The sequence below is a fragment of the Erithacus rubecula genome (assembly GCF_903797595.1).
Source record: "Erithacus rubecula genome assembly, chromosome: 18".
NCBI lineage: Eukaryota > Metazoa > Chordata > Aves > Passeriformes > Muscicapidae > Erithacus > Erithacus rubecula.
In genome coordinates this window covers 2,574,289-2,599,883 of record NC_136670.1, presented here as the reverse complement: position 1 = coordinate 2,599,883, position 25,595 = coordinate 2,574,289, and the positions used below count along the sequence as shown (strand labels likewise).

General features: G+C 58.1%; 2 protein-coding genes across 2 annotated transcripts; one reads left to right on the top strand and one right to left on the bottom strand.

Annotated features, from left to right (window-relative positions):
- Positions 1-829: 829 nt before the first annotated feature.
- Positions 830-25,595, bottom strand: NECAB3 (N-terminal EF-hand calcium binding protein 3). Its single transcript, XM_079322026.1, has 15 exons — positions 25,466-25,595; positions 25,119-25,392; positions 24,825-24,999; positions 19,960-19,984; positions 19,026-19,134; positions 15,095-15,120; positions 14,724-14,821; positions 6,526-6,662; positions 5,884-6,005; positions 5,424-5,503; positions 5,031-5,084; positions 3,673-3,785; positions 2,139-2,216; positions 1,798-1,889; positions 830-1,045 (listed from the first exon to the last, which is right to left on the bottom strand). Exons 3-15 carry the CDS (start codon positions 24,915-24,917, stop codon positions 1,017-1,019), a joined length of 1,056 nt encoding a protein of 351 aa, XP_079178152.1. The 5' UTR covers positions 24,918-24,999; positions 25,119-25,392; positions 25,466-25,595; the 3' UTR covers positions 830-1,016.
- ACTL10 (actin like 10) lies at positions 8,372-9,520 on the top strand. The gene has a single exon (XM_079322025.1). It carries the CDS (start codon positions 8,403-8,405, stop codon positions 9,489-9,491), a length of 1,089 nt encoding a protein of 362 aa, XP_079178151.1. The 5' UTR covers positions 8,372-8,402; the 3' UTR covers positions 9,492-9,520.

The following is a 25,595-nucleotide window of genomic DNA, read 5'->3' as shown; positions in this document are numbered from 1 at the left end:
GGGTGGAGCTGCACCCACTGCCCTGCAGGCACACATTTTACTGGCTGCAGCCAGGGACTGGGGGAAAAACACTCAAATTGATGTTTCTGGTGGAGCAGCACCCACAGGGACTGGGAGAAGAGGTTGGGGGTGGCAGCAGGTCCCAGGTGACTGAGGATTGGGGGTGTTGGGGACAGGCAGGGACAAGAGGATGGTGTTATCCCTTGCCAGGGGGTGGCTGGTGTCCCTCCTGTCCCCTGTGTCCTCCCACTCCCTCCACACTGGCTGTGACAATGCATTTTTTCCTAGCTCAGCAGAGGATTTGCTGCTCCAGCACCACCAAGGAAAGCCCCAGTGCCACCCCTGGAGCAGGTGGGATCTGCTCCAGCCTTCCCCCCTCATTTAGTGCCCCCCACCCCATGAACTTATCTCCAGCCTCTGGCACCGATGCTGCTTTATGGGAGCTGAGGAGCAGCAGAGCTGGAGCCACACTGGCCCCTCCTGGGGTGTGCTGGGACAGCCTCAGCCAGGGGCACAGCTGGTGGGGCACACAGCCAGTCCCAAAGCCAGAGCACGTGCTGCCATCGTGGCAGGGCATGAGCTGGTGCACCTTGCCAGAAACACTTCATGAGATTTTTTTTTTCCCTATAAAACACTTCACAATCTGTGTCAGGCCACCTGGCTCCCTGGGCAGGATGTCACAGCTGGCCAGTGCCTCAGAGCCAGGAGGAAGAGGAGCTGAGTGCCAGAGGGACTGAGGAAGGCTCCTGGCATTAGCACCAGCCCATGCTCCCCGAGGACCAGGCAGCCACCCCCCCACAGCTCCCCCAGCCAGCTCAGACACTGTCTCAGGAGCAGGAGAAATAAATAAATTAGCATGAGAAGAGCAAAGGAGCAAAACACTGGCAGGGCCGAGGCAGGCAGCCCCTGCTGGCCACAGGAGGAATGGAGGGACGGGGAGGTGACAAAGGGGACAGCTGTGCCCAGGGCTCCACGTCCTGCTGCATGCTGATGGTGTCCTGGAGACACTGCCTGGGTCAGTTGTTGTTCATGATCCACCAGGAAGCTGAGGAGAGAGGGAAGGCAGGGAGGTGAGGGCAGTGTGCAGCTGGGAATGGGGAGTTGGGCTGGCAGAGATGGGGCACCTGAGCCTGCAGCTCCCTGCTCTGAAGCACCACCCACACTGCCTGGCACGGCCTGGAGAGGGGAGATCCCCTGAACTGTGGCAGCTTCTGCAGGACAGCACTGGGAACGTGCTCAGTGGGACTGCAAGTTGGGAGCAGCACCAGCAGTGCAGGCTTCAGGACAAATTAATCCATGTTTTATGGACTAATATTTTACAGGACACTGAAATGATCCCTGAAAGCAAACTGGGGCTTCATTTGGTTCCCAGTTCCCACAGCTGGTGCCGTTTCTATTGGTTCCATGGGAATGTGCACGCTCCCTCCCCCTGCCCCAGCACTGGGTCTAACCCTGGATGAGCCCCTGGGCTGGCCCAGGAGCACCAGAGCTTTGCAGAGCAGGTTCAGGCTCAGGTGGAATACAAAAGGAGGCACCAGGTGTATTTGGTGAGCTCAGTTTATCTGCTACCTGGGCAGTGTCCCTGCTCCTGGCTGTCCCCTCTGGAGAGCACCTTGGGCACGGGACACCCCAGCTCTCACAGCCAAACCTGCTGGGGACAACAGGTCTCACCCTGGCTTGATAAACCTCATCTAGGTCACCCCAAACCAATCTTCTGCTCTGAAGGGAGCCCCAGTGCCTGTTCCTGCCCTGCTCCTGCCTCTGCAGCACACCCAGGCAGGACTGAGGCCCCCTCACCTGGGAAGAGCATGGTGGTCAGCAGCTCCGGGGACTCCAGCAAGCTGAGGATGGACTGCTGGAAAGTCTTGCTGCAGCTGGACTGCAAGTGGCTGTAAAACAGGGTGTGGGGTCAGGGGGATGAGGTGCCAGGACCCTCTGCCCACACACAGGGACAGGGCAGCTTCTGCACCCCCAGCAGCAGCCCCTGCCCTGCTCCCCAAATCCTTTATGGGGGTGTTCACCCCTGTGAGCTGCAAACGGCCCCAGGGCACACAGGGCAGTGGGACAGGCTGGGCAAGGACAGGGAGCAGTGGGCAGCCCCTCTGAGCCCCCAGCCCCACACACAGACACTGCCCCACCTTCTCCACGAGGTGACGTCCTGCCAGAACTCGTAGAGGATGAAGCAGGACTCGTCCATCAGCTTGCAGGCAGAGACACTGTGGGGACAGAGAGACCCTGAGTGACCCTGAGCTGGGGCTGGGCAGGCTGGCATGGCCCTGGCACGACCCTGGCACGGTGTGCCCCAGCAGCCTGGGCACACCAGCCTCTCCACAAGGCTCCCAATGCACACTGTGGGGGCATTCAGTTTGTGAACAGCTCCAGGGATCCCAAACCCATACCCTGCTTCACAGCTCCTGTGTCTCCTGGGCTCTCACACTGGTCTCTGCTGCTGCCCAGGAGCCAGCACATTGTGTTCATCATCTCTTACTCCTCCCTACTGACCCAGCTCATCCTGCCAGCCCCTTGCAGTAGGTGTGTGTCACCTGTCCTCCACACAGAGGGAAACTGAGGCACAGGGGCTCACAGCACAAACCCACAGCTCTCTGCCCCCAAAGTGATGCTTCCCACATTGCCTCCTGCCAGGAGAAGCTCAGACTGCCCCCAGCCCATGGGCAGGTGGGTGGGAGGCAGCAGGGGTGACAGTGCAGGGCTGGGGGAGCAGGGCCAGGGGCAGCAGCTGGGCTGGGCTGCAGCAGCTCCAGCTGAGGATGAGCCTCTCCTGCAGCTGCTGGAGCCCCAGGGGGACAGCACAGCATGTCACCCAGCAGCTCTGGGGCTGCACCCCCTGCTCCCATAGGGAGCTTTGTGATTCCCTGGAGTGACCCAGGCCCGTGGAGTCTCCCCAGGCCCAGCTCCAGCTTTCTGCTCACGTGGAGAGCCAGCCCACGCAGCCACCCTGCTGTCTCCACAAATAGCCCTGATGACAAAAAAAAACATCAACTCCAAAGAAAAAGCCTCCCATTCTCTCAGTGCACGTGGCACAGCGAGCAGCTTCCTTTTGTTTGGACTGAAAATGGGAATTTGTGCTATTGGAAGTGAAGAGCTAAAAAAGGACACTTGAAATGCAAAGAGCACGAACATTCCCTGCTGGAAGCAGCCTGGAGTGTCCGTGGGACAGGGCAAGGGAGCAGCTGTGCCACCAGGGCCAGGCTGGCACTGCCACATTCTGCAGGCAGAGCAGGGCTCTGAGGCAGCCCTGGCCTCACTCAGGGCAGCTCCAGGTGCTCATGGCAGCTTCCCATAAATCAGTGCCCTGCAGCACCTCTGCCCTTCACCTGCCCATGGCTTTTGAGCCCTTTGTGCTGGAGGAGCCCATTCACTTACAGGAGCACCCACAGCCACTCCTGATGCCATAAGCCAGTGCACAGACCAGGCACTGGTTCTGACTGGGAATACCTGCAGCAGATGGGATGATAGTGCTGCAGCTGTGACACTCACCCTGCTGCCAGCCCCGAGCCCACCCTTGCCCTGGCCAGCACACAAAACACTCCACACAAACCCATGTCCCCCGAGGGTGTTAAAACCCCTGCTTCTGGGGGAGCCACCCCCAAACACCCCCAAAACACCCCAAACACCCCCAAACACCCCAAACACCCCAAACCCCCCACTTACTGCAGGCAGCTGCTGTGCCCGGCCGTGCCCTCGGTGTAGGAGCGGAACGCCTGCCGGAACTCATCAATGCTGCTCGTGGCCACTGAGATCTGCCTCTTGGCCACCAGGATGTGCTGCCAAGGGACAGGGGTGTCAGGGGCTGCCTGCCCCCCGCTGCCCTTCCTGCTCCCCCCCTGCAGCCCTGGGGCACTGCACTGGCTCTGGCAGCACCGTGCTGGGGACAGCGGGGACACGAAGCGGCTCCTTCCCACATGACAGGCTGTCCTTGCAAGGGGCACGTGTTTGGGTGATGGGGCCAGAAATGTGTATTCAGGTCGGGCAGTGCCCCTGATCTCCTGACACATATCCTCTGCTAATGGGCCATCTTTAAACCAGCTGGGACAATCATCTTTATCTTTCCACAGCCCATCCTCCCTCCAGGAGATATCATCTGCTGCTGGCCCATTGAGTCCCAGTGCATGACTGATAAAATTCCATCATCCCACTGGGAGATGCTCCAGCCAGGGCAGGAGCCAAGCCTTTCCTACCCAGAGAAAAACTGAGATTTTGGACACCAAGACAACCTTCTTTCCACTGGATTCCAGAGGAAAGCCAGACCTTTCCACATCATCCCTGGACCTTCAGAGGAAAACTGCACCTTCTCCAGGAGCACTGCTCCAGCTGAACCACATCTGCCACTGCAGGAGGATGCAGCCACCATTGAATGGGACTGCTGCCACCACCCTGACTGACTGACAGGTGTCAGCTTGGATTCTGACTATGGCAGTGTTTTGGGATTGTTCTTTGTAATACTGTATTTCTATTTTAATTTTCCTAGTAAAGCACTGTTATTCCTAATTCTCCTGTCTTTGCCTGAGAGCCCCTTAATTTCAAAATTATAATAATTTGGAGGAAGGTGGTTTACATTCTCCATTTCAAAGAGAAGCTTCTGCCTTTATTGGCAGACACCTGTCCTTCAAACCAGGACAGCACACCAACAGGAGATGTTCCATCCCCCAGGAGGGTGGTCCTGCTTTGGGGGTGCTGCAGTTCCCCCAGCAGAAAGGGGCTTGGGGACCCTCTGTGTCTGTATCTCAGAGCATTCCTGGGAGATTCAGGCTCCTTCCTCTGGCTGGCTGTGGGCACTGCCCAGGGCTGGCAGGGACAGCAGGGAGCTGCATTTGTCCTGTGGGTGGTTCCACAGCCCTGAATCCCACCCTGCTCCATCAGCAGGGCACAGCAGAGCTCCCCAGCCTGGGGCACAGGGCAGCTGTCACAGGAGTCCCTGCACACCACGAGGAGAGGGAGAGGGGACAGGGACAGGGACAGGGATAGGGGCAGGAACAGAGGCAGAGATATAGACAGGGGCAGGGACTTACTGCATCCTGTCCTTTGCACATGGCTTCCTCCTTCAGCGGCTCCAGGCGGGGGCTCTGTGGGTAAAATCAGAGTTACTGGCAGAGCTCTGCAGCAGGAGGGGCACTGCCCCAGGGCACAGCTGGGCACTGCTCCAGGGACATTCCCTGCAGGAGGACAGGGCTGTGCCTGCACATCTCTGGGGTCAGTGGGGCTGATGGACTCACGAGCATTCCCGCAGAGCCAGGAGGGTCCCAGAGCTGGGAGGGAAGGGTGGCTCTGCAGAGGCAGGGCTGGTGCAGCTCTGTGACAATGCCAGGGATGAGGAGGGGGTTGCTGGCATGGGGGGAGTGTCCCAGCACTGATCTGGCTGTTCCCAGGTGTGGGGCAGCCCCAGCACCCCCCTGGGCACACACCTTGCACTCCAGCTTCTCGATGAGCTGCTGGAGCCTGTTGATCTGAGCCATCCACTGGCTGTTGTCCTCCACACAAACACCTGCACGGTAAAGGGCACAGAGGGGTCACCCCAAAAAAGCTCAGTTTTGTCATGGCCAAAGCTTGCTCAAGACCCAAAACCCACAAAATCTTCTAAATCTCTGATTTTACCCAAAAAACTTGATTGTTTTTTCTACTGCCCGACAATACAACATCCCACAGAAGCTCCAGCTGACATCTGAGATTTCCCAGACTCCAACTGCTGGAGATGTGGCACTTAGGGACAGGGGTTAGTGGTGGCCTTGGCACTGCTGAGGAAACAGTTGGGACTCAATCTTGGAGATGTTTTCCCACCTTGCTGATTGTGTGATTCTGTTCTGTGATCCCCACACCCCCTCCAGGCTGCAGCAGGGCACAAACAGCCTGAGGCACAGCAGGTACCTGTTGTCAGCATCCCAGAGTAGGGGTCTGTTGGGGACAGGCACACGTTCTTCTGTCCCCTGCGCCCACAGCGCCTGCCTGGCCTCAGGCCAACAGAAACCTCGGGTTTCTTCACCTCCTTTCTGGAATTAAAAAATAAAAACACAAAAGGAGGGGTTTAAGTCATTTCTAGAGGTGTCAGCTCCACACCAGGCTGGGAAAGGGCAGATCCCACTCCAGATGTCCCTCCCAGTGGGAAGTGGGGCTGGGACAGGGGTTCCAGCAGGTCCTGTCCTGTCCCCTGTCCCACCCCAGTACCTGTCCTGTCCTGGTACTTGTCCCACCCCAGTACCTGTCCTGTCCCAGTACCTGTCCCATCCTAGTACCAGTCCCACCCCAGTATCTGTCCCATGTCCCACCCAGTACCTGTCCCACCCCAGTACCTGTCCCCTGCCCCACCCTGTCCCTTCCCGGTCCCTGTCCCCTGTCCCACCCTGTCCCCTGTCCCCCCCGGTCCCTGTCCCCTGTCCCACCCTCTCCCCTGTCCCCCCATACCTGTCCCCTGTCCCCCCCGTCCCTGTCCCCTGTCCCCCCGGTCCCTGTCCCTCCCTGTACCCTGTCCCCCCCTGTCCCCTGTCCCTCCCGGTCCGTGTCCCCCCGTACCTGTCCCGTCCCGCCTGCTCCTCCACCGTGTCCACGGCGCACTCCAGGGATGCCTGCAGGGACTGCAGCTGGTGCATGGTTTCCCGCAGCAGGAACCGGGTCAGGAACTGCTCCATCTTCGAGGCACTCTCGTACCTCTGGGGGAGAGGGGACAGATCTGTCAGAGCTGGCTCTGCAGTAAACCACGCCTGGAAGGGCTGTCACTCAAATAAACAAACGGGGGGGATTTCAATCGAATTTTAATTATCACCAAAAGTGACACTTCGGGGAAGAAGTGCTGCTGTGGGGCAGGAGAACCCTGGGGGTGCATTGCCTGTGAGATCACAACAGGGAATGCAGCCACGATTCCATGGGCAGCTCCATGGCACTGCCAGTCCAGGAGCAGCCAGGAGGGCAGATGGACACGAGCCACGAGGTACAGGCACTCTCACAGGGTAAAGGCACTCTCACAGGGTAAAGGTCACTCTCAAAGGGTAAAGGTCACTCCCAGGGACAGCCCCCAGCCCCAGGGAGGGCTCCATGGCTGGCCCAGCACGCCCTGTGCCCCCTGCTCACACCCTGCTCTGCTCACTCCAAGGCTGGGGCAAGGCTAGGAGCCTGTGGTGGTCCCCTGGGTGCTGGCAGCTCCTTCCAGGGACCCCAGAGCCCAGGCAGGGGCTGGCTGTGTGCCCTCTCTGCCCAGGAAAACAGCCTGTCTGCTTCCATGAGAGATTCCCTGATGAATTTGTCTGTGCTTACACTGGAGGGTGTAAAAGTGGGCCCAGAGGGGCACATGAGAACATGTGAGAACATGTTTGGGGAGAACAAAGGGGTCACCTGGCCTGGAGGGTGCCCAGAGAATGGGTCCAGAGGCACACCATGCCACAGGAGCAGGTCTGGGAGGCACAGAGAGACAGGAAGAGCCTGGACACACCCAGAGGCACCCCAAACCTCCTCTCTCTGCCAGCTGGGATCTCAGATCCTCTCTGCTCCTCTCCAAGTACTATGGGCACTGCACTATGGGCAGCAGCATTCATAGAACCGTAGGATGTCAAGAGACTGGAGTGGACCTTGGACATCATCCAGTTCCAATCCCCCCCTGCCATGGCAGGGACACCTTCCACTGTCCCAGGCTGCTCCAAGCCCTGTCCAGCCTGGCCTTGGACACATCCAGGGATCCATGGGCAGCCACAGCTGCTCTGGGCACCCTGGGACAGGGCCTCAGCACCCTCACAGTAAATAACTTCTTGCTAATATCCAATATAAATTTCCCCTTTCTTTCACTTTGATCCCATTCCCTCTTGTCCTGTCACTGCAGTTCCTGAGGAAGAGTCACTCTCCCACTTCCCTGCAGCCCCTTCACAAGCTGGAAGGTGCTGGAAGGTCTCCACACAACTTTCTCTTCTCCAGCCTCAACAGCCCCAACTTTCTCAGTCTTTCCCCATAGGGAAGGTGCTCCAGTGCCCTCAGCAACTCCATGGCTTCCTCTGGACCTTCTCCATGCCCTTTTTATGCTGGGGAAACATAAATTGTGCACAATATTCCAAATGGGCTCTCACAAGAGCAGAGCAGATGGGAAGAATCACCTCTTTTTACCTGCTGGCCACACCTCTTTGGATGCAGCCCAGGATTTGGTCCAACCACTCAACTTTCCTGTCCAGTGTCCATTGACTTCCTTAAAACCACCTGAAGCTCTGTCCTGGCACTGCCAGCAAACCTCTGGGCACGGAGACAAGGTGCCCAAGGAGGGATGGCTGTGAAACAGGCACTTTGAGAGCACGCACTGCCGAGCCTGCCCCCCTTGCAGAGCAGGTGCCCGAGGCTGGTTTGCCCTGCCAAGCCCCCTCTGTTCCCCCGCAGGCTCCGTCCGCGCTCAGCAGCCCTGCAGAGCTCCGGCCATGCTGAAGCCCGCGGTGGTCATCGACAGCGGCAGCTGCTTCACGCGGGGCGGCTTTGCCGGCCAGGAGCAGCCCCAGTGCGTGCTGAGGACGGTGCTGCTGGACCCCTGCCGGGCGGAGAGCCCCGGGGATGGGCGGCAGCCCTGCCCCGCGCCCCGCTGCCACCCGCTCAAGTTCGGCGTGGTTGAGGACTGGGACAGCATGAGCACGCTGTGGAGGCACCTGCTGTGCTGCCGCCTGAAGGCGCTGCCCGAGGAGCACCCGGTGCTGCTGGCAGAGTCCCCGTCCTGCCCCGCCGCGGACCGGCAGCGTGCGGCCGAGGTGCTGTTCGAGGCGCTGGGGGTGCCCGCGCTGCACGTGGCCGACACGGGGTTCCTGTCGCTGTGCGCGCACGGCAGGGTCAGCGGGCTGGCGGTGGAGGCGGGGGCGGCCCTGTGCCACAGCACGGCCGTGTGCGCCGGCCGCACCCTGCGCGGGGCCACGCGCTGCCTGGGGCTGGCGGGCGAGCACCTGACCCGCCACCTGCAGCGGCTGCTGCTGCGCGGCCCCGCCGAGCTGCCCGCGCTGCGGGCGCTCAGCGGCAGGCTGCTGACCCAGCTGAAGGAGCAGTGCTGCTACGTGTCCTTGGACTACGAGGGGGAGCTGCTGGAGGAAGGCTGCCAGCAGCCCGCCCGCTTCCAGACCCCCGACGGGCGCTGGCTCACGCTGGGCAAGGAGCGCTTCTGCTGCCCCGAGCCGCTGTTCCGGCCCGAGATGCTGCAGCACAGCTGCCCCGGCCTGCACCTGCTGGCCAGGCAGAGCCTGCACGCCGCGCCCGAGCACGCCAGGAGGCACCTGCTGGCCAACATCGTGCTCTCGGGGGGCTCCTCCATGTTCCCTGGCTTTCCCGAGAGGATGTGCCTGGAGCTGAACCTGCTCCTGCGAGGCGAGGGCGTGCACGTCGAGGTGCTGGCCAACCCCGGGAGGGGCACGGCAGCCTGGGCCGGGGGCTCCATGGCAGCCTCACTCACCTCCTTCCAGCACTCCTGGATGACCAGGGGAGAGTACCAGGAGCACGGGGCCGAGTACGTGCACAGCAGGTTCCAGTAGAGGGGCAGCCACCCCTGGGCTCTCTGGAACACTGCCCTGCCCCGGGCACAGCTGCAGCGCTGCTGAGCCACGGCTGCTGCAGGGCTGCAAAGGCAATTAAAGTGCCCAAAACAAACACAGTGCGCTGACACTGCAGTCATTGCCCGTGCACCCTCCAGCACTCTGTGTCCCGTCGGGCTGGAGAACACTGGGGCTCATGCTGGGGATCCAGGCCATGCTCTCTGCTCTGGGTACACTCAGTCAATCCTACTGCTCCAGGCTGCATCTCCCAACTGGAAATCAAGGAAAATCCAGCTGTCAGCACTGCAGGACCCCAAAGGGAGCCACAAGGGTGGGAGGAAGGAGCAGAGCAGGGGAAGGTCCAACACAGCACCTGCACTGCAGCCACTTGCTGCAGGAGGTGATTCCTCATGCTGGCACTGGAACAGGCTGAGGAAGATGAGCTGGAAACCAGGGACTGCACTCACTCCTTGTCATTTTGGTCTAAAGGTCCTTTGGAGCTTCAGAGAGCAGATCCAGCTCCCTGATCAGGCATTTTCTCACCTGGCTTTGCTGCTGCCTCGCTGAACTGACTCAGCTCAGCAGATGTAGATTAGAGAGGATCAGAGGCTGTGAGGGAAGCAGATGGGGAGCACAGCCCAGCTGTCACAGCACACTGCTGTCCCCATGGCCAGCCCTGTGCCAGCTCCTCAAGGGACACAGAAACCACAGGATGCCCCCATGAGCACTGAGAGACCCAGGACCAGCAGTGAAGGAGCCCCCACATGGTGCAGGAGGGCTGGGAGCTCCCCAGGAACACCCACCAGGAGAGGTGCACCCCTTCCCTCGACAAGACAAGCAGACAGGCTGGAGCAGCATCCCTGCCTTTCCCACGGAGTCCTGGTGTGACCCCAAGGCTGCAGCACCCAGGGCCAGGCTGCCCTCACCCCAGGCACCATGAACCATGTCCAAAATAATGTCCAACAATGCCACCCCATTACTCAGGTCAAATATTTCCAATTCCTGCTGCATTTCTCTCCAGTGCACTGAGGATCTGGAATGCCAGAAGCTCTGCACAGAAGGATTTTGTTGTAACCCTTCCACTGCTGCTGTCAAAGAAAGGGAGCAGAGGGGAGGGTCCTGAGCCCCTCATGGTTTTCTGGTTGTTCTGTGCCACCAGCCCAGTCCAGGAGCTGTGCCTGACTGGGCCCAGCTGGGAAGAGAAGTGGAAAGAATGGAGAGGATGGATGCTCATCCCCCAAGCTCTGGGCTCATGCTGGAGTCAGCAAAGGATGCTGAGTCCCCCTCCCAGCACCTGGGGCCAGGGGGATGGAGGTTTTCACCCCTGCTGGAAAATGAATCTCATTTTCCTGCCTCAGGAAGGTGGCAGCAGCACTGACAAGATGCAGCCACAGCAAACTGAGTTCCAGCTCTGCACCTCCAGCCTCTCCCAGCCAAGCATCCCATGTATTCCCACAAAGCCTTCCTTGCCCACAGCCCCAGAAATGGGGAGCAAAGGGCTGGGGATCCCTGCCCACCCTTCCCTCCTCATGCCAGGGAGTGCAGGCACTGAAATCCTGCCAGCACTGCCTCTCTGTGCCAGCCTGGGTTCATCCCTGCTTCAAGGGCAGCAAGGGACACTCCAAGCACACAGCTGGAGTCAGTGAGTGCCCAGGGGCACAGCAGGAACATTATTCACCCACCACAGAGCCCAGCACAGCCCATCTCACTGCCCAAAATCCAAACACTGCCATCCCTCTTCCCCCCCCCCAGCAGCCAAATGACCTGTGCTCCCCCCTCTGTGTCCCTCCAGCCCTGCCACAGCCTGGCACACTGACACCTCCCCTTGCCAGGGGCTTGGAGGCTTCTCCCCCAGCACATCATTCCCCTCCCCAGCTGCTGGGGGAAGCCCAGCCCTGCCTCCCAGCACTCCCCATCCTCTCAGCTTGGCCCAAGCCCCCATGGATGGAGTTGAAGGCAGGAGCAGAGCTGCTCTCACCACACCACACCCAGCCTGCCCAGGGCAGTCCCTACACCCCAAAACAGGCCCCAGTGTGGGGAGCAGCCCCCAGAACCCCAGTGCCAGCCCAGGGCACTGCAGAGGGTCCCAGGGGACACAGCAGCACTGCCAGCTGCTCCTCAAACACAGCACACCCAGGGGAACTGCTGGAGACAAGATGGAAATAACCACCCCTCAGGACAGCTCCAAATGCTGCTTCACCTTTCAGCAGCAATCTGGACAATTTCATGCCAGGGGAGAGAAGGAACCCAAAGCCCCACCCCCATCATGCTCCTCATTTTGGGGCAAAACCCCAAAATCCTCCCATTAGATGTTGCACAGAGGTCTAACCCTCTGCTATCAGAGGTTCAATAAACCCACCCAGCACAGCATTTTCTGCTCATGGCTGGGAGTCACAAAGGAAACAACACAGCAAGCACAAGGCAAGGAATCTTGGTTGTGCATTGGTATTTCAGCTCTGTTTACACAGATGAAAATCACCAAGCTGCCAAGAGCTGCTGTAATTCTGCTTTTGAATTTCTTTATGATGATAGTTAAGCTCAGGACAGAATGGAATGGGTGGCCACATAATTCCTGCCAAAGGATGAAAAAGGCTGCTTGGAGAGTTATTTATATGAGGGTTTGCAATGTTTGCACACTGGAGACTGGAAGGTTTTAGCTTACAGACCCCCTGTGAGAAACATCAGGCTGTTTTGAGGTATTTCCATTGTTCACTTCCTACCCTGATGCAATTACATTGCAAACATGAAGTTCAGCCACAAAACAAGGTGTAATTAGCACATTGCAGCACAGTTATCAAATTATATTTTACAATTAAGTGGGAATGACAGAATGTGGGGGGAAAAACCCTCTCCTCTCGACAAGGCATATTTTCTTCAGCATGTTCCTAGTGAGGAAGGATGGAGGCATGGGAACCCCTAATGGTTTGGTTTCCTCCTGCTGACCTGGAGATCCATGAAAACAAGCACAAGCAGCTTTGCTGCTCTCTCACACCAAACCTCTGCAGTAACTGCAGCCACACAGGACAAACCCAGCTGGAACTTCCCACACTTCCCCCCCAGGGCTCTCCTGACAAGGAGCAGACCAAGGAGCCTGCCAGGCAGGAGACAGCTGGGACACAACCCAGTGATCCATGCCAGGTGTGCTGGGAACATTCAATCCCAAAAAGGCTTTTGGCAGCACTGCCTCAAACCACAGCTCCCCAAGGCACCCATGGCACATTCCCTGGGAGCCCTGGTTTCCTTATTTCCCTCCTGGCTGCAGCTCACTGCCTGGTCTGAGCAGTGCCCAGAGCTGCCAGGGCTCTCTGTCTGTTCTGCTGCTCATTTTCACATTTCCAGCTAGAAATGTCCCCTGGAGGATGCAGGGCTGAGCAGCCCTGTGGCTGCAGCTACTGGAGATGGATCATGCCCTAACCAAGAGATGCTGTGCTGAGACACAGCTCAGAACAGAGATATCTCCTCCTTCTCCTTCCTGCCAGCCTGGACATCACTGCCTGCTCCAGTCAGGCAATGTCCTCATAAATACAGCCTGGCAGGAACAGGCAGGGCCTGCAGATCCTTCAGCAGGGCTCTCCCAGTTGTCTCAGTGCACAGGCAGCTCCCTGGGATGAAAATTCATCTGGCTCTTCCATGGGGATGCTCTCTCTGCCCAAGTGGGGCTCCCTGACCTCAGGGAGGTGTTTGAAGCAGAAGATTTGAGGGGCAGCTGCAGTATGGGACATCTGCTCTCTGCCCTGGCTCACAGAGGTGTGAGCTTTGGCTAAAATCCACTAATTCCACAGCACCCTCACAACTCGAGCTGGAGCCATCTCTGGAAATGCAGATGTGGGATACAGGCAGGTCCCAGCAGGGAGGAATGCAGCATTCATCATCTCTGGCAGCCCCCTGCAGTGCACCCTCAGCCCTGCAGGACCTGCCCTCCTGCCTCTCCCCAGACCAGAGCCCAGCACCCCAGAAGGGCAGGGAAGGCATTCCCAGGGGGATCCCTGGGGCACATCAGGGCTGGGATCAGAGCACAGACCCCTCCTGGGGCACAGCAGTGCTGGGCTGCCCTGGCTCTGGCACATCCAAACAGCTGGAGAAGTGAGTCCATCAAAATGTGCCTCAGCAGGAAAAACCTGCTTCTCTTTCCCAGGGAACACCAGAAACCATGGAGGGAGGAAAGCCTCACACCAACACTGTGGAGCAGAGCGACTGTGCTACCCTTTGGAGAAATACAGGACTACACACATTCATTACCCACAAAACTGAAATAAAGCACAGCTCTCTGGAGAGGATTCCTCCTCTCCATCTGCACTTATTTAATAACAAGAGTGGGACCAGGGACATGAACCAATGAGAAAATGCATTTTCAAGAGATTCCCTCTCCTGGCATGACATTTCCACACATACAGGGAGGCACTGCTGAGACTGGCTCTGGCCAGAGGGAAACTCAGAGGGACTGACACCACAGAGGCACAGTCAGCACTCTGATGAGAGTGGGACTGGTGTCCCTTTTCCTCTCTGAATGACCCAGAGGCCACAGCAGTGTTCACACAGGTGATGCCCCTCATTGCTTTGAACAAAGTGAGAGGAATGATGGATTTGTCTTTACAAACAAGCTGTGGGTCTGCTGGTAGGTAAGGCTAGCACTGAGAAAAGAAACAATGGGATGGATTCCACTGACTGATGAATGGAAAAAAAAAAGATATTTGCCTTTACAAACAAACTGTAGGACTGCTGAGAAATGAAATTGGATCTTGAAAGATGAAAGAAGCAATGGGGGGAAACTGTGAATTCTATAAGAATAAAAATTTAAAGGGAGTGTTATACATTAGAAGGGAATCTCAGGTATCAGGTGTTCTGGGCAGTCTGTGCCTCTCAAGTACCTCAGCCAGTGGGGAAAGAGAGAGGGAAATGCAGTTGGGAAAACAGGATAAACAGGAGGCTGCATCCTCCAAAAATCTGAGAGATCCCAGGGGAATGCCCCATGGCCTCTCCTTTTATTTGAATAAAGTAAAAGGACTCCTCTGTCTCATTTTGGACATACACCTATGGTGTTTGTGGATTAACTCTCCTGACATAAGATTTACTCTTCCCATCCTCCAGCTGTGTGGCTGCAGCTCTGCCTGCACACACAGACACCCCTTGATTTGAGAGGTTTGCTGCCTCCAACCCCCAGGTTTCACACTGAGGAGCAGCTGAGCTCACCATGGCTCCAGTTCTGCTGCCCTCCCCTGGTCCCATCCTTACCAGCTTGGTTTTGTCCATGGCTGCCAGCACTGCAGAGTTGAGGGTTTCCAGGGCAGACAGCACATTCCTGTATTCCCCCAGGTATGCTGAGAAATAATCTGGAGCAGGACAGAACACCATGGTCAGGTTCCTGAGCACCTCCACCTCTGCCTCCCCTGCTCCTGCTGCCCACAGCTGCAAGGGAGGCATTTCCCTCCCTTTCCAGAATCATTCTGGAAATGAAATGAAATGAAAATCCTTCCCTGCCCCCTTGGGAAAAGCACCTGTGTGCTGGGATCCAGCCACGGGGAGTTTGATGCCACCAGCCCTGCCCAGGACACACACAAACCCCAGCACACACACCTGGGAGGGGCAGCAACATCCTGACTTACCACACAACTTCTCTGTGTCCACGTTGCTGCAAAAACACAAAAAAGCTCCTGTTAGACTGTGGGGCTGGTGTGGGGGAGACAGTGGTGCTGAGCAGGGGTCTGGGGGCTTGCCTTGAGCCCCAGGGGATTTACTGCTTGTTCATGTGCTTACAGAAGCTGCAGGGGAAAAATAAGGAGCTGCACAGGTTCAGATCCAGCAGCTCAGGAGCCATGCCTGGCCCCTGCAGCACCAGGGGCTGAAGGAGCAGGAAAATCTGCTCCACCAACATCTCCTGGAGCTGGAGTGTGCTGGGACAGCACCTGTGACAACAGAGTGGGGTTGGGATGGAGATGCCCCCCACCCCTGGCTGCCCACCTGGGCTGGCAGCCCCTTTCCTGAGCCCTGGAGCTTCTTCTCCAACCCAAGCTCTTCCCCCACAGGTGGGAATCATCCAGCTCTGTGTTTATCCCTGCCCTCAGCCCAGGTTCTCCCCATGGCACCAGACCCCCTCCAGCTGCTCCTGCTCCCCTTCCCTGGCTCAGAGCCCAGGTGATGGGGGGCTCTGCAGGCTCCCAGGGGCTGGATGCCTGCACAGCCCTCCTGAGTGGTTGTTCCTGTCCTGGAGACCATTAAAGCACCTGGATCTGCCTCCAAAAACCTGGAGGCAGGGCCAGACGCCCACCCTTTTCACTAACAGAGAGCACTGCACTGCACAATCCACCCTGGCAGCCCTGCAGGGCGTGCACAGCTCCCGGGGCTGCTAAAGGTGCTGCTGGGGTGGAGAGGGAGGAGGAAATGTCCAAAACAGCCCCGGGTTTGGGCATGGGTCTGCATGGTGCTGTAGGATCTGCTCAGGTGGCCAAGGCACAGAGGCAGAGCTGCTCTCAATGCCCAGCATCACCCAGAGCCTGCAGGGACAGACCCAGGATGTCATTTATTCAAATCAGCCTCTGCTCAAGGCATTCTGCTGCCTCAAAATCCCCAAATGATTGCAAGTATTTTTAATCCTGATTGGGAAAGTAGAAGAGAGCCCCAAAGAGAGGTTTTAAGTGTTTTTTAAGTGTTTAAGTGCTGTCACACATGGAGGAATTGGTGGTATCTGCAGTTTGCCAGACTCCAAGAACAAGGAATGCTGCAGTGCTGCTGCTCAGGGGTGGGAAACCAGGGCCACATCACCCTGTCCCCCCTCTGACACTGCTCACAGGGCAAAGGGACAAAAACACCCCCATGTACAATTACAGGACAGTGTGTGAAGCGTCCAAAATGCCATTTAAGGTGAAATAATTAAGGCAAAATCCTCCTTCAGCTCTTCCTGAGACATCAAAGGCTGGTTTCTGTCTCTCACTTCCTTCTGGGCTTCTACTGAGAGCACTTTAACAGCAGGGGTGGTTCAGGGCGTGGGAACACTTTGGTGTGAGGGGTGGCAGAGCCAGGGCAGGGGACTGCAGCCCTGTGAGTGCCCCTGGAGCCCTGCAGGCACAGACAGGGCAGGGTGAGGCTGGCATTCAGCTCAGCTATTTTAAACTCACAGGAGCTGAGTGAGGCAGGGCTCTGTGCACTGACCTGGCACTGCAGGCTCTTTGGAAAGTGCATTAAAAAATCGTGTTTCTCTGGAGGCTCAATCCAGATAAACCTGCAAAGGCACAGCCCCTCTTTCTGCCAGCTCCACTCAGTCCAGCTCTGCTCACCCCATCTCTGCTCTGCTAGACACAGACACTGAGCACCAGTGCACATTGGAAAAAGGTTTTGCTCCTTGTGAACTTTTCCCCTTTATTTCTGGCAGCTGTGTGGAGGCTGCAGAGCTGCTGCAGTGCTGCAAGAGCCCTGGCACTGCAGCATCCTCAGCACAGCCTGCCAGACCTGTGCCCCAGAGCTGTCCCTGCAGGAAACACTGGCTGCCACCACAGAGAAGGGGAAGTCACCAAACAGAGGGTGGGGCACCTTTGTACTGGTCCCAGTGAGCACCTGGGGCTGGGACTGGTTTCAGCAGGAACAAGGAGCCCCCAGCTGAACCCACTGCCAGTTCCCAGCACCAGCAAGGTGTGACAAAGAGCTGCCACCAACTCCCACCCTGGGGCATCTAAAGTTATAAATAACTCTTGAGATCTTGGGTGCTTGCTACTTAAAAATAAATGTTAAGTAATCAATAACTAAACCACTGAACACTGAACCAATCCACAACATGGCAAAAATCATCCCTCTGGGAGCTGTCCAGGGAAGATCTGCTGCCTTCCCTCCCTCTGCAGCCTGTTCCATCAGCAGCCCTGCACAGGAACCTCTCCCCACATCCCACAGCAGCCTCAGAGCACAGGCAGGGGCAGGACACAGCAAACCCCAGGGCTGCTGGGGCCATTCTTGTCCACCAGGACTAATTCACACAGAAAGCAGGAGGAGCTCACAGACAGAATGTGCACACCAAATCCTGACCCACTCTGCAGGGCTGCCAGGGGCAGCAGGCTTTCCTCTGCTCCTCTCTGCCATTCCCACTCCAGGAGAAGAGCCATCCTCTGCCTCCAAAGCACTCATCCTGAGACTCTCCACATTTCCCATAGCTGTATTTTGACTGTGCTCAAACCACTGATTAACTGTAATTAAGCCTGAACTGATGATGGAGGATCTTGTCATCATTATGCTGTTGGGATTTTGTCAGAATGTGCCTGGAATTTATGCAAGAAAACAGCAATCAGCTGCAGAAAAGCAGACAGGATTTTTTTTTTAAATCTTTTTTTTTTTTTAATCATGTGGGGAACCTCCACTGCCATCACAAATCTGGTTTCCAAACCTTTTTCATGTGACACAGAGTGTTTCAGTCACTCCCCATCATCAGGGAGTGGCAGATGCTGCAGCTCTGAGTCTCTGAGTAAAGAGAGAGGAGGGAGTTCACCCAAATCCCTTCTCCCAGACAATCACAGGCCTGAGGTTATTTCCACCAAGAGGCTTTCAGAGGCACCAGGTCAGCACTTGCAGCCCTTGTGGCTCCAGGTCAAAGCAGAGACCTGGAAAGGAGGGGACTGGTGAGACCCAGAGGTCGAGGGTGTCAGAGGTGCAGGACACTTCATGAGGGTGCTGGTGGCATCTCACTGTGACAAGGGCCCTCTGTGCCCTGCCCTGGCTCCCTGCAAAGCCCTGGGACCAGCATGGGCAGCTCAGACTGCTCCAAATTCCCTCAGCCTGGCAGGGACCTGTGTCCTGGTGAAGGGTGCCAGAGGTGCAGGAGATGCTGGGGAAGCCAAACCTGCCACCCAGACTGGGAGGAAGCTGCAGCCCCTTGTCCCCAGCAGCACCCCAATGTTTGGACAGATCCCAGCCATGCAATTCAGCAGCACCCAGTTCCTCCCAGTGCCAGGACAGGCTCACCCACAAGCAGCTGGGCATAGAGACCCCAGTGATGCCAAAAATACCCAAAAAGATGGGATGAGAATCTCAGACCCCTCTGGATAGCACCACCCATGAGGAGACCAGAGCTAAACACAATTCCTTCTCCTGCTCTTTGGGGCTTTCTCTTTTTTTACAAGTAGCTGCCCTAAATTCCCTGTTACATGCACCAGGCCCACTTGTGGTGGGAAGCAGCTCTTACATAAGTGAAAAGCAGTTCCCTGAGTCAGCAGTGGCAAAGTCTGTGACTTTGCACAGTCTGTGCCATGTCCCCACACCACCACAGGCTCCTGCAGGCACACAGCCTGCTCCACAGGCTGCCAATTCCTGGACTGCACTTCCCAAATCATAAGAATGGCATTTTCTGGAAGTGCAGTAAATCCCATGGCTGGTCTCAAAATATCTGACTGCTCTCAGCACCAGGGCTCGCTGCTGGTGCTCAAAGGCTTTGAACACCTGCCTGTGGCAAGAGGTGGGTTTGTCTCACCCTGACTGTTTATCACACCCGCCTCCAAACGTCCTCCAGCTCCTCTCAGGCAGTTTTAGCTTCTCCTGCACCTCCAGCATGGTACTCACTCTGAGTGACGCCTGTCAATGCCACTGAACAACTCCCACAGCTCCTCCGAGCTCAGGATGCCATCAGCAAAATAGTTCTTGAACTCCTCAAATGACAGCTTCCCATCATCTGCATGCAAATAAAAGGGAAGAGGAATTTTATATCTGTGGAAAGCAGCATCCCATGCTCAGAGATGCCCCAGGGGCTGGGTGAGTTCTGCGTGGAAATCACAGCACAGATAACCTGGGAGTGTGACCCACCAGCCCAGCAAGAACAGGAGTGCTGCTGGAACTGCAGGGGGCAATTTCAGCCCTTTCCAAAAGGCCCCTTTGCAGTGTTCTTAGAAATGCATGCAGACTGTCCAAGAACAAACAGCATCAGATTTTCATGGACAGAAAGTGCTCTCCATTGACTCAAGAGCTTTTTCCTTCCTCTCTGTGGAGGATTTCAGCTCCTGGGTTGCATTGTGATCTGCAGTAAAAGCACCTCCTTAGTGACTATGAAGGAAAAGAGCCCAAGAGAGTGTGGGAAGGCTCAGGGAAAGCACTTGTGATTTTGGACCTCTTGGTTCATGGGCACTGGATTAAAAATTGGGCAGCAGAGCCTAACTCCCAAATGCCAGGGGCTCCAGGGGGACCCAGAAACAGCCAGGAGCAGCTGTAAAACCCTGGACTGAGCACAGAGATAGAATCAATCCTGGCAGGGATGCAGCAGAAGCCTGAGAGCCCCTGGGCAGCAGAAGGGCTTGGAAGGGGCAGTGTCCTGCAGGGTGCATGGATGGGGAATTGGGGGAGCCCAGTCCCCAGGCCCTGGCAAAGCTCTGAGATCCAGGGCAAGCAGAAAAGCATTTCCCACCCTCCCTCCTTCAGGGAAACCTCCCAGTGGGAAGGAGCCAGGCTGCTTCAGCCAGAGCCAGGCAGGGAGGGGAGGCAGAAGCTGGAACAAAGCACTCACCATTCTTGTCGGCTCGCCGGAAAATCTGCAAGACAAAACACAACAGGGCTCAGGGTGGCAGCAGGAGAGAAGGGCAGCTGAACAGTGAGCCAGGCAGCACCCAGCACCATGGAAAATCACCTCCAGGAGCTCAGGGAGCCGTGGAGGAGCCCCAGGTGCTGGGAGTGCACAGGCTGCTCTGGGAAATTCCCCTTTGCCCATGATTAAACCCATTTCTTGTCTCTAATGCACAGGGCCCTTGGCTGAGCAAGCTCCACACTCACAGCAAGCACCTTTAGAGAACACAGAAGTGAAGCAGAAAGGATTTTGCTGCATCCTTGTGATGGTAACTGTTTAATTTTTCAGTCCATTTAAACGAAAGAACATTAGGTATAAACCTACTCTGTAAGGAAGCACTTTGTGCATCACCAACACTCAAACCCCTGCTCTGAGGAGCAGCTCCTGCCCTGAGCTTTCCCTCAGCACAGCCCTTCCTGCAACACCTCGGTGTGCACACACTCTGTAATGAATTATTAGTGAATTAATTAATCTGTAACTGCTTCTGCCACAGAGCACAGCTGGAGAGCTGCTCCAGTTCAGGGTCTCAGCAGATTCCCAACCATGAGGATTCTGCCCATGGCCCAGGAGAAAGCTGAGGCTGCTCAGCTCTGACTGGATCTGTTTCATCAGTAATTATTAAAAGGTCTGGGGCTGACTCCAGTGAGGAACAGCATCACTTCTGAAGCCTGGGAACATTTTCCCACATCAAAATGTATGAGGTTTTGTCCAGCACATCCTAATGGAGTCAACAACATAAAATTGTCTGTGTGGCAACTGTCCTTTATATCATCCTGGGTGATGAAGGAATCTGCAGGTCTGCAGAAAGATTAGGAAAGAAAAAGAGCTGGGAATGGAGAGAGAACTTTTCTATTCTTGCCTATATGCCAGCCCTGGAGCAGCCCCACTGCCCCTCCTTCTGAATCCACATCCAGCCCTGACATCTCCCTGAGAAGCTGCTCCAAGGTAAGGTAAGAGCTGCCCAGGAAAACCCCTGGCTTGCCACTGGGCAGAGGCTTTTCTAGTGCTGGAGCTCCCTGGTTCCTCCCCCAGCAGGGACCCAAAGCAGGGCAGGGGCAGCTCCTTGGAGGATGCTCCTCTGAGCAGAGGGAGCTCCTCCTGCCCCAGCTGCTGCAGGAAGGAGGCTGCCTTGGGCTGAGCATTAGGTAACCATCCCCATGGATTCCAGCTGGCCAGGCTGCTGCCCTGGCAGGAAAGTGGGGCAGGCACTCCCTGAGCACCACACAGGACCTGCTGAAGCTGCTTGGTGCTGAGATGGGAACCTGCAGCTCCCAAATAGTGGTGATTTCTCTGGATTTTACAGCAAAGCTTTCTCCAGGTTAATGGGCTCCTTGCAGGGTCTCAGATACAAGGGCATCCCCGTGGGTACCACATGTCCTGCCATGGACTCCAACAAGGGAGAAGCTTCATCCTGCAGAGCTCTGTCATCAGAGGGACACATGGCTCGTGTAATGACACCTCTATGGCTCCAAATGGCACCCAGCTCATCCCAGAGACAGTCGAGTGTCACCCAGGCACTGGGTGCAGATTTGAACGAGGGCAAACATTTCCCACTTAAAGGCTGGCCTTGCTCAGCAGGGCTTATCTGAGGGCTCAGAGGGACAAGACAATTTCAGGGAAGATCCCCTGGGGCTGAGAAGGTCTCTAACCCAGGGTGAGCCCATCCTGAGTCTAGCAGGAGCCTCAGCAAACAGAGTGGATGCTTCTCCCTCACACACAAGGCTCAGTGAGTTACACGAGCCAGTGCACACATGACAGCTTGTCTGGAGCTCAAAATAAAGGTGGCACAAGAAGGGAGCTGTGAGTGCCCCCCGAGGCAGGGCCATGTCTGCTGCAGAGCCCCTGGAATGGCAGGGATCTGAACTGCCTGCAGCCATCCCATCCCTGCCTGAGCCAGGAGCCAGCCCCATCCCATCCCATCCCATCCCATCCCATCCCATCCCATCCCATCCCATCCCATCCCATCCCATCCCATCCCATCCCATCCCATCCCATCCCATCCCATCCCATCCCATCCCATCCCATCCCATCCCATCCCATCCCATCCCATCCCATCCCTGCCTGAACCAGGAGCCATCCCCATCCCATCCCACCCCTGCCTGAGCCAGCCCCATCCCATCCCATCCCTGCCTGAGCCAGGAGCCAGCCCCATCCCATCCCTGCCTGAACCAGGAGCCATCCCCATCCCATCCCATCCCTGCTTGAACCAGGAGCCAGCCCCATCCCATCCCATCCCTGCCTGAGCCAGGAGCCAGCCCCATCCCATCCCTGCCTGAACCAAGAGCCAGCCCCATCCCATCCCATCCCATCCCTGCCTGAGCCAGGAGCCAGCCCCATCCCATCCCTGCCTGAACCAAGAGCCAGCCCCATCCCATCCCATCCCTGCCTGAGCCAGGAGCCAGCCCCATCCCATCCCATCCCTGCCTGAACCAGGAGCCAGCCCCATCCCATCCCATCCCTGCCTGAACCAAGAGCCAGCCCCATCCCATCCCATCCCTGCCTGAGCCAGGAGCCAGCCCCATCCCATCCCATCCCTGCCTGAACCAGGAGCCAGCCCCATCCCATCCCATCTCTGCCTGAACCAGGAGCCAGCCCCATCCCATCCCATCCCTGCCTGAACCAGGAGCCAGCCCCAGCCCAGCACAACCAGCACAGAGCCACTTCCCTGCTCCACAGGGTGAATCCTGTCCCCTCCTGGGCTCCACCATGGCAGCGCTGTCCCCAGCACCGGCAGCAGCTCTGAGACAAAGCCAGGCTGGGAGTGGGATTAGGTCTGCATGGGCTGCTGGAGGGCCCTACAGGCAACCCCTGTCCTGCCTCAGGGTGGACTGGCAGCCTCAGAGCACAGGGCACTGCCTGGAGCCCAGCATGTTTCCCTCAGCCCTTGGGCTTGTGTCCAAGCAGCCACAGCCAGGACTGAGGGCAGAGGCACTGAAACAGCATTTATTCACGGGATGAGCCCCACAAGTAGCCAGGAAGGAAGGAGATTATAGGATTTCTCACTGTCTGCAGGTCTGGAAGGCACCACGGGGTCTGGACAGACACCAGGGACAGGCGGCTGCCAGGGAGGGGACAGCTGCCCTGGGGACAATGCAGGACACCCAGGGCAGGCTAAGGCAGGCTGGCCAGGCACCAGAACCCGTCCTTACTGAAGCTCCCGTGTCCCGGGAGGGCAGCGAGCAAGCCCAGACACCAGGCTAGGGACAAATCTCCCCGGGGCTTGAGATGCTGCACAGGCGATGGCAGCACTGCGGTTCGCACCGCACCTGCAGCAAGCGTCTCGGGCAAAGCCCTCCTCCTCCTCCTCCTCACTTCTCCAAAGGCAGGAGATGTGCAGCAGTGCCAGGGGAAGCAGCAGCCCCCGGGATCGCGGTGGGCAGCGCTGCCGGGGGCGGGCGGGGCTCTGCCCTGCTGCCGTGGGATGCTCACCCCGAGCACAGCCTGGGGCAGCCGGACACCGGCAACTGCCCAGACCCAAAAGTGCAGAGATTAAACTCACCCAGCCAAGCTTTGAGGCAAAGGTGGGAGCAAAGGAGTCACAGGGTAGAGGAAGAGAAGCTGTCAGAACCCGGAAAGCAGCTGCTAGCGTTGTTAACATTTCCCATTTTAATTGCTTTAATGACACCCTGAGGGATGGATGTGCGACTCAACGAGTGCCCTGAGGAGCTGAGCTGGAACACAGCTGTCACCACCCGCCCCCTCCTGCCCATCTTCCCTCAGACAAGTAATTAGCACGGTTAATGATGCTGGCAGCCCGAACCCCCCAGGCAGGAGAGAGACCCCGACCCCGAGCTGGCAGCTGCGAGCAGCACCACGGCCGAGGGAGCCGCGCTGCCCTTTGGGGATGCCAGGAGGTCTTGGACTGGACCAGGCGTGGCATTCACCTTCCCAAAGTGCTGCCCGGGACCTGCTGTTCCCCTCCTCTGGGACGGACTGGGACACGGGGGAGAACCTGGATCGGGATAAGACGGAGATGACAGAGGGAAGGTGACAGCTGGCACCGAGCCGGGCTGTGCAGGTGCCCGGGCACCACCAGCCCTCATCCTTCACCCCTTCTCTGCAGCACCGCTGCCCCACATCTCCTCGGTCACAGCGTGACTTCGAGCGCAGTGGTGCGGCACACATGGCAATACCAGCGCTCTGTACCAGGGAGATTTGGGCGCTGGCCACCCGACCCAGCTCACGGCAGACACTCCGGAGCAGGAGGTGCCCCAGAGCCGGGCTCTGACCCGGGCTGTGCCTGGGAGATGCCCGGGATGCTCTGCCGCCCCCGGAGCCCCGGCTCCTCTCACAGCAGCAGCACGGCCTGGAGGGGACGCGGTGTGACAGGAGGAACTGTGCCAGCAGCTCTGAACACAAAGACAGCCATCACCTGCATTTTCCACTCCCCCGTGCCGCCCACAGCCGCCAGGATGCCCGGGCGACCTCCAGCCCGCAGGGAGCATCCTCCTCCAGAGCCCTGGCAGGGACAGGGGCTGCACCCGGGGCTGCAGCAGGCAGCGCTCTGTGGATCCCATGGCTGTGAACAGCTCCAGGGAACCTTCCACAGCGTTCTGCCAGGCACAGCTCCCGCTCGGGGAGTCGTGACAGCCAGCTCCGGATGAGGCGTGGGCTGTTTCCAGCCACCCAGAGGCCCAGCGTTCAGCAGAAGGACACGACATCATTATTTAAGCCATCACGAGCATGCACAGCTCGGGGCTGGCAGGGGCGCAGAGCCTCTGGCGCATCCCTCGGGCCGGTTCCTCCGGGAAGGAGCCGAGCCCTAGCCCCGGGGCCGGGCAGGGGCGCGGGGGTCCCGCGGTACTTACGTCGTGGAAGATGGGCAGCGGCTGGCGGTGGGGCTTGGGGCCGCGATCGGCTGAGAGCAGGCACACGGCCAGCAGCTCGGCACACGACATCATGGTCCCGCCGGGCGCGGGGCTGCGGGCTCCGGGGCAGCGGTGCGGTGCCGGAGGGTGCGGTGCCTCAGGGCGCTGCGGTGCCCTGGGATGCGGTGCGGTACCGGCGGGCACGGAGCGGTGCTGTGGGGATGGGTTCGGTGCGGTACCGGCGGACACGGAGCGGTGCTGTAGGGATGGGTTCGGTGCGGTATCGGCGGGCACGGAGCGGTGCTGTGGGGAGGGGTTCGGTGCGGTACCGGCGGGCACGGAGCGGTGCTGTGGGGAGGGGTTCGGTGCGGTACCGCGGAGTTCAGTGCGGTGCCTTAGGGCACGGCTCGGTGCGGTGCCGTAGAGATGGGCTTGGTGCGGAAGGAATGGCCCCGGTGCGGTAAGGATAGGTTTGGTTCGGTGCCGTAGGGATCGGCTCGGTGAGGTACGGACGGGTTCGGTGCGGTGCAGGGGCTCTCGTCGGTTCGGCAGGGGTGGTTCTGCTTGGCTCAGTTCAGTTCGGTAGGGTGGTTCGACTCGGTTCGGTTTGGCTCGGCTCGGTGGGTTCGGCTCCGCTCAGCTCGGTCAGCTCAGGCCCGTTCGGCTCGGTTCGGTCCGGTTCGGTTCGGTCCGGCTCGGTCCGTGCGCCGGTCGCGCCCCGCCGATCCCGACTCAGCCGAGCGGCTCCGCCGCCCCAGCCAACTTTGGCTG